At 42.4% G+C, this 14010-nt stretch overlaps 1 protein-coding gene across 1 annotated transcript in view; it reads right to left on the bottom strand.

The window, feature by feature from the left end:
• Nucleotides 1-13746, bottom strand: part of LOC143765217 (uncharacterized) — a 59557-nt gene extending 45811 nt beyond the window's left edge. Inside the window, exons 1-2 of the mRNA XM_077251663.1 lie at nt 13596-13746; nt 2309-2458 (exon numbers count right to left, since the gene is read on the bottom strand). Coding sequence (XP_077107778.1) covers nt 2309-2458; nt 13596-13671 — 226 coding nt within the window. The 5' untranslated portion in view covers nt 13672-13746. The remainder of the gene's footprint in view (nt 1-2308; nt 2459-13595) is intronic.
• Nucleotides 13747-14010: the final 264 nt, after the last annotated feature.

Genomic DNA, 14010 nt, shown 5'->3' on the forward strand with positions numbered 1-14010 from the left:
TTTAACAGGTAACACATACATGCAACATGTTCTGACTCCAGGCCAGAAGGGGGAGCTCTAGACCCGGTTTCAGAGGGAACTTCCCTATATATGTTCTGGCTTGGAGGAGGAGTTAGTGCAGTCTGTAGGAAAGTGTGAGGGAGAAGGAGCACAGGAGAAGTGAGGAGCTGGAGGGGAGCTGCAACTGAGCTCCCTCCACGCTGAAGCGCAGGAATCGGACACTGGGAGTCCGAGGCTGTGTGGGACTGTATGCCCCACAGCAGAAACCAGAGGGCAGGAGATTTAAAGTTGCCTGTTCACAACTACACCTGAAGGCACAGCAACATATAGAGCCCAGAGTCGCTGCAGTAGAGACAGCTGTGAAAAGGCTTGCATTGCCTGCCATGCGGGAACTGTAATAGGAAAAAGAGAGAGAGGACCTTGTGAGAAGCCTCAGGCAGCAAGGGACGCACATTACAGCGCAGTAAGGCTACGGTCACATTAGCGTTGTGCGACGCAGCGTCGGGCGCCGCTGCGGCGACGCATGCGTCATGCACCCCTATATTTAACATGGGGGCGCATGGACATGCGTTGCACTTGCGTTTTGTGACGCATGCGTCACTGCGGCGCACGCGTCAGGGCGCAGAGGACGCAGCAAGTTGCATTTTTTGTGCGTCCAAAATCAAGAAAAAAAGGACGTATGCGTCACAAAACAATGCGTTTTGCATGCGTTTTGCATGCGCTGTGCGTTGCGTCACCGATGCGTCGCCGACGCAACACACAACAACGCAAATGTGAACGTAGCCTAAGGAAGGCTTCGAACCCCACCTGGTTAAAGGGAGTCTTAATCGCTTCCAGGGTGCCCGGACCTCACCATCACCAGTGATCCGCACCCTGGACTATGGCTGTATACCACCATTAAAAGGAAAAGAGACTGCAACCTTGTGTCCTCCAATTCTTTCCTGCACTACATCGTCTGTCATCTTTACCCACTACACCAGGAACACTGGGGATCAAGCTTCACCTGTGGGAAGCCATACCATCCCTGCTGCAGTACCATCATCCCAGTGGACCCCTTTTAGCAGCGTCTGTCATCCCTGACCGAATACCACAGGTGGCTTCACAAACATTCTTTATTCAAAACAACCCCTTTAAAGACTTTCCCTTTAACTTGGAAGCCCAGGGCCACGGGCCGGGTCACTGCCACCGTGACTACCCCTTTAATGACCACCGAACCCGGCCCGAGTACCCCAGGGTCCTAACGGGCGATCCATCTCCATCATTATTTGCGGACAAAAAAGATATGGACACGTGAACAGCCTCAAAGACTATAATGTATGTGTTCTATTCGTGAAAAACAAAGAACACTACGTAATTCGTGGACGTATGAATGAGGTCTAAGACTCAAGTGCCTCTTGGCATCTAACATTCACATCATGCTGTTTTATAGCTTGGTTAATTGGATATAATATTGCATAGGTTTTTGCAAAATTCCTTTTTTTAATGGGATATGGCCCCCTATAAGACTTTGAAGGGGTTGCTCACTAATAGGACAACCCCTTCTTGATCAAAATGTTTGACCCCCATAAAATGATAAAGCCTATACTCCCCTCCCATGCTGAAGCCATACCTGCAGTGGCAGCACTCACTCTCCCCGGGACTCTGGTGTGGTATTGTGACACGTGATGCAAGCGCCCAATCAGCGCTTACGTCACTGTCCCCACCTTCGGACAAATCGAACATGAAGAGGTAGTCCGGACTGCAGCTGATCTTGGATTCTCTTCCTGCTCAATTCGACAGGAGGCGAGACCAGTGATGCCAGCGCTAATTGTGTGCCAGCATCATGTGTCACAACAACAGCACGGGAGCCCCGGGAGACCGAGTGCTTACCTCTCGGGAATGGCACCAGCACGGGAGGTGAGTATAAGCATTATTATTTTATGGTGGCCAAGCGAGTGGTATAAGAAGTTGTCCAAGTAGTGGACAACTTCTTTAATCATGGGTCTTCACTAGTGATGACGAGTGAACGTGCTCCCCACTGCTTGATATGAGAGAGAGAATTTCCTGCCTCCTCAGCCCTCTTGACTTTCATTATACTCATTACTCGAGAGGGGCCTGTCCGAGCATCCGACCTGTTCGATTCGAGTACCGTGGACTAGAGCATTTTAGTGCTCAATCATCACTAGTCTTCACAAACCTAAATCTAGATTAGACAGCACATAAATATTGCATACAAATGTGTAGTGTAATTTAAAACATCTGAATTTTCAAATTTCATTAATGTTGTACATCTAAGCTATTCATTGTTGTATCGTGAACACATACTGACCACTAGCGGGGGGTTTGCAGATTTTGTAGCTGTTGTCTTCACAGCATTTTTGGTTTCCTGGACAGTCATCATCATTTTGACAGAATTCATTTGGAATATATTTTGATGTAACGTTTCTTTCTGGGGGGCAATCTCCATCCTTTTCATGCTCTTGAAAACAAAGTTACAAAATGAATAGATTACTTGTTTTATATATTCAAAGGCGAGTTTCAAGTTTTGAAAGTCATAGACTATTGCTAGGATTCAGCGAATGTGATGCACGCTTCCACTATATGAGATACACGATTGCTGCATGTGTCTAATATGTGAGTAGTGTGTGTTTAATGCATTTAATGTGTGAGCGGTGAGTGTTCAGTGTGATATGTCAACAGTGTGCATTTAATGCATATAATTAGCACTGTACACGATGCTATATTGAGGGGATACTAGCCCTGGCTTTATAAAATATCACTATCCTTAACTTTGCATAATATGAAACAGCAGAATAATTCATTCTGACCTTGCAAAATGGTACAAAGTATCACAATGTTTTTGTTCTACAAACTTTGATGTTCAGAGAAATCTTGAGATTCTCTGGGAGCAGGAAAAAAAAGAAGAAAATGTCATTATAAATACATTCCTAAATATTTTAAATCAGCAAATCACAATTGTTTTGTCTGGCGAGATAATCACAACAGAATGAAAATGACAGAAACTGCCCTAGAATGTTAGGACTGACACCTGTGAGCATGTGCAGTAGGCAGCTCCATGTTTGAGAACATGTGCTCCTAGTGGATATTTGGATGCAGTACTGGAGACACCAGGTGTGCAGAGATAAGAAAAAGTCACTTACACTGCTGTCCACCCTGTCTATCTGATCTAAAACTAGAAATGACAGGAGTGCTAAGGTAATAAAACACTGTTCACACTGCTGCCCACCTGGTCAATCTGATCAACTACTGGAGATTGCAGGGGTGCTGAGGAAAGAAGAAGCTGCTCACACTGCTGTCCACCCTTTTGTTTTGATCTAACACTGGAGATAGCAGGGGTGTTGATGTAAGAAGAAGCTGCTCATACTGATGTCCTCCCTGACCATCTGATCTAATATTGGCAATAACAGGATTGATGGACTGAGAAGAGGCCACTCACATGTTGTCTCTCCTGTTATTAAGATCTAATACTGGCGATAACAAAGGTACTGAGATAAGAAGAGGCTGCACACACTGCTGTTCATCCTGTTGTTCCGGACAAACACTAGAGATACCAATGGTTTTAAGGTAAGAAGAGGCCACTCACACTGCTGTTCACCCTGTCTTTCTGATCTAAAATTGGAAATACCAGGAGTGTTGAGGTAAAAAAAGACTGTTCCCACTGCTGATCATCCTGTTGATCTACTACTGTAGAACTCGTGTGTGCTGAGGTAAGAAGTGGTTGATCATACTGATGTCCTACCTGTCTTTCAGATCAAATACTGGAGATGCCAGAGGTGCTGAAGTAAGAAGAGGCTGCTCACACTGCTGTCCACCATGACTATCTGATCTAATACTGGAGATACCAGAGGTGCTGAAGTAAGAAGAGGCCACTCACCCTGCTGTCCACTCTGCTATTTTGATCTAATACTGGAGCTATGAGGGTTGCTGGAGTAAGAAGAGACCATTCATATTGATGTCAGCCCTGTCTGATTTAATACTGGAGATATCAGGAGTAATGAGGTAAAATATACCTTTTCACCCATCACCCTATTCTGATATAGTATTGAAGATACCTAGGTTGCTGAGGTAAACCGAGGCTGTTCACAATTCTGTCTACCCTATCTATATAATCTAATACTGGAGATACTATGGAGGCAGAGGTAAGAAGAGGCTGCTCACACTGCTGTCTATCTGATCTAATACTGAAGATACCAGGAGTGCTGAGGTAAGAAATCAATGCTCACACTGCTATTCACCCTGTCTTTCTTGGGGCGTGTGTCTGCCTATACTGCTATGACCACACAGGTAACTACTGCTTATGGCAATATTTAGTTGCATCAGACATCAGTGATTTGGTCTTTGTCTTGCACTTCTTTATGCTTATTATCTGCACAGTGCTCAGGTCACCCATTGGAAAGATGGAGACAACCTCTTTATCTTCCTAATTCTTGTGACCCATTGTGGTCATACTAAGTTTACAACACATGCACTTTATTGTTATTTTTGTACCTGGTGCCATTATATATGTGCGAGTTGCAGACTTCTTTACCTGTTTAAAACAATTGTGGCATTTGCCACACTGACATCCCATTATATACTGTATACCATGATATAGACATATATGCCCCCTCACCTTTTCTTATCTGGTGTCTCTTAACTCTTTTCTTGCAAACTGCAGATCTACAGTGAGATTATGTATTTAGTTATATATGCATGATTTGATACTTTGTAAGCGCACTAGTGTATATACATATATCCAGTATTATATTTACTCCAGTTTGGCTCAAAGTGTACATCCAGTTGTTTTTAAATAATGAGTGCATCCAGTGTTTTATCCATGCTATGTGTCTATTGATGTCAGAATCGCATGTTCTTTTGTTTTTGGCCATTGTGTGTACGGGCAGATATAGGCCGGCGTCACACTTGGCGTAAGACAATACGCCACGTATTATACGTCCGTACTACGGCCGTAATACGGAGAAATGTTCCCAAAATATTGATCCGTAGTCAGGGTGTGTCAGCGTATTTTGCGCATGGCATCCTCCGTATGTAATCCGTATGGCATCCGTACTGCGAGATTTTCGCGCAGGCTTGCAAAACCGACATCTAATGGATTTATGTGCTCAAATGTTCGGGAAAACATATATACAGTATATATATATATATATATATATGTCATTGAGACACATATATATATATTCTGTATTTAGATTTCATTCAGCGCGATATCTGTGAACAGCCGGTAATTCAATTGCCGGCTTTTCATTTCTCCTGCACAAACCCGACAGGATATGAGACATGGTTTACATATAGTAAACCATCTCATATCCCCATTTTTTTTGCATATTCCACACTACTAATGTTAGTAGTGTGTATGTGCAAAATTTCAGCGCTGTAGCTGCTAAAATAAAGGGTTAAATGGCGGAAAAAATTGGCGTGGGCTCCCGCGCAATTTTCTCCGCCAGAATGGTAAAGCCAGTGACTGAGGGCAGATATTAATAGCCTAGAGAGGGTCCATGGTTATTGGCCCCCCCGTGGCTAAAAACATCTGCCCCCAGCCACCCCAGAAAAGGCACATCTGGAAGATGCGCCTATTCTGGCACTTGGCCACTCTCTTCCCACTCCCTGTAGCGGTGGGATATGGGGTAATGAAGGGTTAATGCCACCTTGCTATTGTAAGGTGACATTAAGCCAGATTAATAATGGAGAGGCGTCAATTATGACACCTATCCATTATTAATCCAATTGTTTGAAAGGGTTAAAAAACACACACACACACGATTTAAAAGTATTTTAATGAAATAAACACAGCGGTTGTTTTAATAATTTATTGCTCTCTCAATCCATTTGCAGGCCCTCGCTTGGCAAAATAATAAACGCACAAGATACATACCCTCAGCTGAACTGTCACGTCCCACGAGGTAATCCATCTGAAGGGGTTAACTAATATTACAGGCATGAGCTGCGATAAACCACTCGCTCGTGCCTGTAATCCCCTGGGTGCTGAAAGGAAAGCTGGATCTGTACTTACATTGAGTCGCGGTGATGCGCCCCTGCTGGATGTTCTCATGAACTGCAGCCTGGGAACTTTTTCCCACGCTCCAGGTCATATGAGGACATCCACCAGGGGGCGCATCACCGAGACTGAAGGAAATGTAGGTCAATGACCTACATTTCCTTCATTCGCCGGGGAATTACAAGCACGAGCACACAGCTGCATTAGCAGGGCTCCTGCCTGTAAAATAATTAACCCCTTCAGATGGATTACCTCGTGGGACGTGACAGTTCAGCTGAGGGTATGTATCTTGTGCGTTTATTATTTTGCCAAGCGAGGGCCTGCAAATGGATTGAGAGAGCAATAAATTATTAAAACAACCGCTGTGTTTATTTCATTAAAATACTTTTAAATCGTGTGTGTGTGTTTTTTAACCCTTTCAAACAATTGGATTAATAATGGATAGGTGTCATAATTGACGCCTCTCCATTATTAATCTGGCTTAATGTCACCTTACAATAGCAAGGTGGCATTAACCCTTCATTACCCCATATCCCACCGCTACAGGGAGTGGGAAGAGAGTGGCCAAGTGCCAGAATAGGCGCATCTTCCAGATGTGCCTTTTCTGGGGTGGCTGGGGGCAGATGTTTTTAGCCACGGGGGGGCCAATAACCATGGACCCTCTCCTGGCTATTAATATCTGCCCTCAGTCACTGGCTTTACCATTCTGGCGGAGAAAATTGCGCGGGAGCCCACGCCAATTTTTTCCGCCATTTAACCCTTTATTTTAGCAGCTACAGCGCTGAAATTTTGCACATACACACTACTAACATTAGTAGTGTGGAATATGCAAAAAAAATGGGGATATGAGATGGTTTACTATATGTAAACCATGTCTCATATCCTGTCGGGTTTGTGCAGGAGAAATGAAAAGCCGGCAATTGAATTACCGACTTTTCACTAACACCGCTGCGTATTTCTCGCAAGTCACACTGCAGGTCCGTGTGGAATCCGTATTTTTCTCGCCCCCATAGACTTTCATTGGCGATTTTCGATTTTTTTGCGCAATACGCTGACAAACGCAGCATGCTGCGATTTTGTACGGCCGTAGAAAGCCGTATATTACGGATCCGTAATATACGGCTGATAGGAGCAGCCCCATTGAGAATAATTGTGCCGTATGTTATGCGAGTTTTACGGACGTAGTTTCTGCGCTCTTACGTCCGTAAAACTCGCATGTGTGACGGCGGCCATACACTTGGCGTTATCGAAAAATAGTAGTAAAGCTGCACCCTAAAGGAACAACGTCTCTATGGACAGCAGGGTGCCCGTCCATACCAGGGGATCCATCCCAGTGTGTCAGTCCAAATCCAAATAAAGAAGGGGACAGCACCACAGCAATTGTGAAAAAACAGCTCTCGTATTTATTCCACCTTCTGCAACGTTTCGGTCCGAAGACCTTTATCAAGCATAGTGAGAAGACAATCCAACCACCTTTATATACCCTTAGTCCCAACCCATTAATTAACTAGCAACCAATGGGACAGTTCTATACAAATAAAAAAAATACACCACGATACAACATACAGTGGAGTTGTTTTTAACTGTATATGTATATGTTGTATCGTGGTGTATTTTTTTTATTTGTATAGAACTGTCCCATTGGTTGCTAGTTACTAAGCGCGGCCCTGCGCTTAGTAACCCGATGTTTACCCTGGTTACCCGGGGACTTCGGCATCGTTGGTCGCTGGAGAGCTGTCTGTGTGACAGCACTCCAGCGACCACACAACGACGAAACAGCGACGCTGCAGCTATCGGCATCGTTGTCTATATCGCTGCAGCGTCGCTTAATGTGACGGTACCTTAAGAAGAGGCCGCTCACATTGCTGTCCTCGCTGTCTTTCTGAAGTCATTCTGGATATACCAAAGGTGTGTAGGTAAGAAGAGGCTGCAAACATTGTTGTACACCACTTCAATTTGAATAACAATAGATGCTATTGGTATCTCTATACCATTGCAGTGGAGTTACCTACTGCATATGCTCACAGATAGCTTTTCTAACATTGAAGGACAGGCTTCTGTCAGTGTAACAAGACAGCAGACATTTTAATTCTATATTGATTTCCTTCCTAGAAAAAAATCTATTCTAATTTGCTAATTAAAAGATTTAGAAGTTTATTTACAATGACATTTCTTGGGTATTTTATCTTTTCCTTTCCCAGAGAACCGAATAACCCAATTTACTCCGCTCTAGCCACGCTCTGATATTATGACTTTTCATTTTAGGTTTTAGCTTGGTACTCAAGTACCATATCGGATTAAAAAATGAATAAAAAACATAGGTAAGCCATTATTTAAACAACCAAATTGACATCTCTAAATAAATTTATATATGAATATTGGGCATTTGGAAGGTACTACTTCTCGGTGCAAATATTCAGGGAGTCTAAGGTTGCCGTCACACTATCAGTATTTGCTCAGTTTTTTACCTCAGTATTTGTCAGCCAAAACCAGGAGTGGGTGATAAATACAGAAGTGGTGACGTGTTTCTATTATACTTTTCCTCTAATTGTTCCACTCCTGGTTTTGGCTTACAAATGCTGATGTAAAATACTGACCAAATACTGCTAGTGTTATGGCAGCCTTAGGCCGGCGTCACACTAGCGAGTTTTACGGATGTATGAGAGGCGCAGAAAATACGGATTGCACACGGTACAATGATTCTCTATGGCCCAGCTCCTATCTGGCATATTTTACGCATCTGTATTTTACAGTCTTGTACGGCCATAGAAAATCGCAGCATGCTGCGTTTGTTAGTGTATTGCGCAAAAAATCCACCAATGAAAGTCAATGGGGGCGAGAAAAATACGGATTACACACGGACCAACAGTGTGACTTGCGAGAAATACGCACTGGTGTTCTATAGAAAAGCTGGTAATTCAGCGCAGTGTACAGTAAAATCACACTGACAGGTTAAAATAGAATAGCTAAAATAAATGCCTACACATAGTATAGGGGTGTATATATATATATACTGTATGTCAGTGAGACACACACATATATATATATATATATATATATATATATATATATACAGTATATATATATTTCATACAGCGCTAGATAGCAGAAAATCCGGTTGCTATCTCCTTCCAAAAACCCGACAGGATATGAGACATGGTTTACATACAGTAAACCATTTCATATCCCTTATTTTTTTTTACATATTCCTCATTAGAAATGTTCCAAGTGTCTGTGTGCAAAATTTTGGGACTCTAGCTGTTAAAATAAAACAATCTGCCCTGCTTCAGGTGACAAGGGTCTTCAATTGGATTAAGAGTATAATAAACTATTACAACACCCTGTGTCTTTCTTTCATTAAAATATTTTTTTCCTAATGTGTGTGTGTGTGTGTGTTTTATTGACCCTTTACTACTATTGGATTAATAATGGATAGGTGTCTTAATTGACACCTCTCCATTATTAACCTGGCTTAATGTCACCTTACAATAGCAAGGTGACATTAACCCTTTATTACCCCATATCCCACCGCTACACGGGAGTGGGAAGATAGAGGCTAAGTGCCAAAATAGGCACATCTTACAGATGTGCCTTTTCTGGGGTGGCTGGGGGCAGAAGTTTTAGCCAGGGGGGGTCCTATAACCATGGTACCTCCCTAGGCTATTAATATCTGCCCTCAGTCACTGGCTTTCCCACTCTGGCGGAGAAAATTGCGCGGGAGCACACGCCAATTTTTTCCGTGATTTAACCCTTTATTTTAACAGCTAGAGCCCCAAAATTTTGCACACAGACACTTGTAACATTACTAATGAGGAATATGTAAAAAAAATAAGGGATATGAAATGGTTTACTGTATGTAAACCATGTCTCATATCCTGTCGGGTTTTGGAAGGAGATAGCAAAAGCCAGCAATTGAAAAGCTATCTGGAGCTGTATTAAATATATATATATATATATATATATATATATATATATATATATAGAGAGAGAGAGAGAGAGAGAGAGAGAGAGAGAGAGAGAGAGAGAGAGAGAGAGAGAGAGAGAGAGAGAGACTGTATATATGTTTTTATGAATATTTGAGCCCATGGATCCATTGTATGTCTGTCTTGCAAGCCGGCGAGAAAATCTCGCTGTACGGATGCCAAACGGATTACATACGGAGGTTTACATGCGCAAAATATGCTGCCACACCCTGCCTATGGATGACATACGGATCACTATTTTGGGAACATTTCTGCGTATTATGCAAGTAAAATACGGACCGTATTTCCCTACGCTGAGTGTGACGCCGGCCTTAGGCTGTAGTCTCACTACCATATAACACAGCCGAGTGCTATGTGATAAAACATCACAAAGCACTCAGTCCAATGTAATACTATGGGGTTGCTCAGATCTGTAATTATTTTCTCATGCCAATTCAGCATGAGAGAACACTAAGGCTGCCGTCACACTAGCAGTATTTGGTCAGTATTTTACACCAGTATTCGTAAGCCAAAACCAGGAGTGAAACAATTAGAGGAAAAGTATAAGGCTATGTGCACACGTAGAATGGTCCACTGTGGATTTTTCCGCAGCGGATTTGATAAATCCGCAGGGCAAAAGCACTGCTTTTTTCCTGCGGATTTATTGCGGATTTACCGCGGATTTTTGTGCGGATTCCACTGCGGTTTTACACCTGCGGTTTTCTATTATGGAGCAGGTGTAAAACCGCTGCGGATTCCACACAAAGAATTGACAATGCTGCGGAATGTAAACCGCTGCGTTTCCGCGCGTTTTTTTCCGCAGCATGTGCACTGCGGATTGCGTTTCCCATAGGTTTACATTGTACTGTAAACGCATGGGAAACTGCTGCGGACCCGCAGCTGCGGAAACGCTGCGGATCCACAGCAAAATCCGCAGCGTGTGAACATAGCCTAACAGAAACATATGCACCACTCAGTGGCGTATCCAGGGGGCGGAGCCGCATATTCATCACTGTAATGAGCGGCACCACGTGACTGCTCATACAGGACAAGCTGCGGCGCTGAGAGGAAGCATCGAGGGAGCTGGGTGAGTATTTTATTTCCAGCGGGCGGGCGCACAGGGGGTGGGAGGGGGGTGGTGACAAGGATCTTTATTTTAACCACAAAAAAAATAAAAAAACAATGATTTTTCATTCCTTCTCTCCAGCGAACGCTGCTGGAGAGAAGAAATGAATGGCGGCTTCAGCACCACAAGCTGGGGGGACAGCGCTTACTGTTGCGCTGTCTCCTGCAGGGCACACGGATGGCAAACGGACAGCATCCGTGTGCGGTACGTGTTTTACACGGACCCATTGACTTTAATGGGTCCGTGTGATCCGTGCGCTCCCACGAACACTGACATGTCTCTGTGTTTTTCAAACGGACACACGGTCCGTGAAAACACGCTGACATGCGCAGAGACACATTGATTTTAATGTGTCTACGTGAGTCAGGGTCTCCGGTATGTGAGAAAACTGTCACCACACGTACCGGAGCCACTGACGTGTGAAACCGGCCTCAAACTGCATGAAGGAAGAGGGTGTCAAACTGAATTCTTGCCCCGGGTGTCAGAAAACCTAGAAACACCTCTGGGATTGGGAGGTAAGAACCAGCTGAATTGTATTACCATCTAAATTCCATCTATCTCAATATATTTGTTTGTCTATTTAAAAAATTAAATTCAATTTCTATTAACGAACATCTACATACTACTGAGCTTCATAATAAAAATGCAAAATGAAACATTTAACTTACTTTTTAACCACTTAATCACCGGAGCTTTTTTCAGTTTTGCGTTTTTCGCTCCCCTTCTTCCCAGAGCCATAACTTTTTTATTTTTCTGTCAATATGGCCATGTGAGTGCTTATTTCTTGCGGGACAAGTTGCACTTTTGAACGATACCATTGGTTTTACCATGTCGTGCATTAGAAAACAGGAAAAAAAATTCCAAGGGCGGTGAAATTGCAAAAAAAGTGCAATCCCACACTTGTTTTTTGTTTGGCTTTTTTGCTAGGTTCAATAATTCTAAAACTGATCTGCCATTATGGTTCTCCAGGTCATTACGAGTTCATAGACACCAAACATGTCTAGGTTATTTTTTATCTAAGTGGAGAAAAAACATTCCAAAATTTGCTTAAAAAAATTGCGCAATTTTCTGAGACCCGTAGCTTCTCCATTTTTGGTGATCTCGAGTTGGGTGAGGGCTTATTTTTTGCATGCCAAGCTGACTTTTTTAATGATACTATTTTGGTGCAAATACATTCTTATTGCATTTTAATGCAATGTCGTGGCAACAAAAAGCGTAATTCTGGCGTTTTTAATTTTTTTCTCGCTATGCCGTTTAGCGATCAGGTTGATCCTTTTTTTTATTGCTAGATCGGGCAATTCTAAACTCGGCGATACCAAATAGGTGTAGTTTTTTTTATTGTTTTATTTTGAATGGGGCGAAAGGGTGGTGGTTACATTTTTTTTAATCTTTTCATATTTTTTTAAAACATTTTTTTTTACTTTTGCCATGCTTCATTAGCCTCCATGGGAGGCTAGAAGCTGGCATAGCCTGATCGCCTGTGCTACACAGGAGCAAAGCTCAGATCACTCCTATGTAGTAGAATCACTGCATTGCCATGAGCGCCGACCACAGGGTGGCACTTACAGCTATCTGGCATCAACAACCATAGGAGTCTTCAGGAGACCTCTGGTACTATTCCGTACGATGGCAGAAAAGGGTTAAAGTTCAATATCATTTTCATACAGAACAAGCTTAGTCAGAAGACAAATCTACTGGTAGATCAGTAGAACATAGTTTTCCCTCTATATAAGTCACTATATCGACCACATTTAGAATAGTCTGTACAATTTTAGTCTCCATTGAGGTCTCCAGAAGGATATAGGCGAACTAGAGTGGATGCAGAGAAGAGCGACCAAATTTAATAGGGGAATGAGTGAACAGCAATATCAAAAAAAGTTCTCAAACTTATGGCTTTTCAGTTTGGAAAAATGGTAGCTTAGAGGCGCTGTTATTACAATTTTTTTTATATATATATACTTTTTATACCTAGGCCCGAAACAATAACAAGGGGGCATCCTTGCTATGAAACTTAATAGAACAGGTTATGAGTACTACGTTCTGTGTTTGGATTTTGATCAAGAGAACTAGTCTGATTGCTATACGTGGAGTTGGGAACTAATTTTTCCCCTAATATGGGGCAAATAGCATCTGCCTCATAGGGTTTTTTGTCTTTCCATGAATCAATATAGTAGGTTTTAGGTTGAACTTGATTAACTTTTGTCTTCTTTCAGTTGTAAAACTATGAAACTAACTGTTGGCATTCATAGACAGTACAGTGAAGGAAAGCCATTGATCCCTAACCTTTTCAGTAATTTCTGACTTGCTAATGGTTTGTGAAATACTGCATCCTTAGGCACATTTTGTAGCACTTATGTGAGAAAAAGCATGATTTGGGGTTTCGAAAGAAGCATAAATAGTGCAAGTTATGTATTTCAACTCAATTTAAAAGTTGGTACTAATGTGTACAAACTACTTATATTTTAAATGGTATCTACTAGATCTAGCATTTATGGTACTCTTTATAACTTACCTGCTGATGATATTCTTAGAGCAACAAAACTGAGCAAGAGCCCCAGGACGGAGAGTTGAAATCTATTCATCGTCATCTTTGTGATGGGGATGGCAGTTGTAATGATTTGTACAGTGCCAGCCTGTTATAAATATGTAGGCAGTGTGGGTTGTGGCCTTGCACAAACAATGGAAAGGCAGAAACACTGAGATTTTATTTGTATTCTGTACCTTACACTAATAGTCACATCCATATAATGATTGCAAAATTGCAAATTGCAAACATTCCCATGAGAACATTTGATTGTGAACTCTGGTTACTGAACTTCAAGGTAGCATAGGAACATGCAAAACCTGTTGTCCTGCTACGCTAAGTGAGCTGACCTCATTACCTAGTAGAGAAAGAAATTGAAAATTAACAGTAGTTTACCTGGGTC

Source organism: Ranitomeya variabilis, chromosome 4 (genome assembly GCF_051348905.1).
Source record: "Ranitomeya variabilis isolate aRanVar5 chromosome 4, aRanVar5.hap1, whole genome shotgun sequence".
Classification (NCBI taxonomy): Eukaryota; Metazoa; Chordata; class Amphibia; order Anura; family Dendrobatidae; genus Ranitomeya; species Ranitomeya variabilis.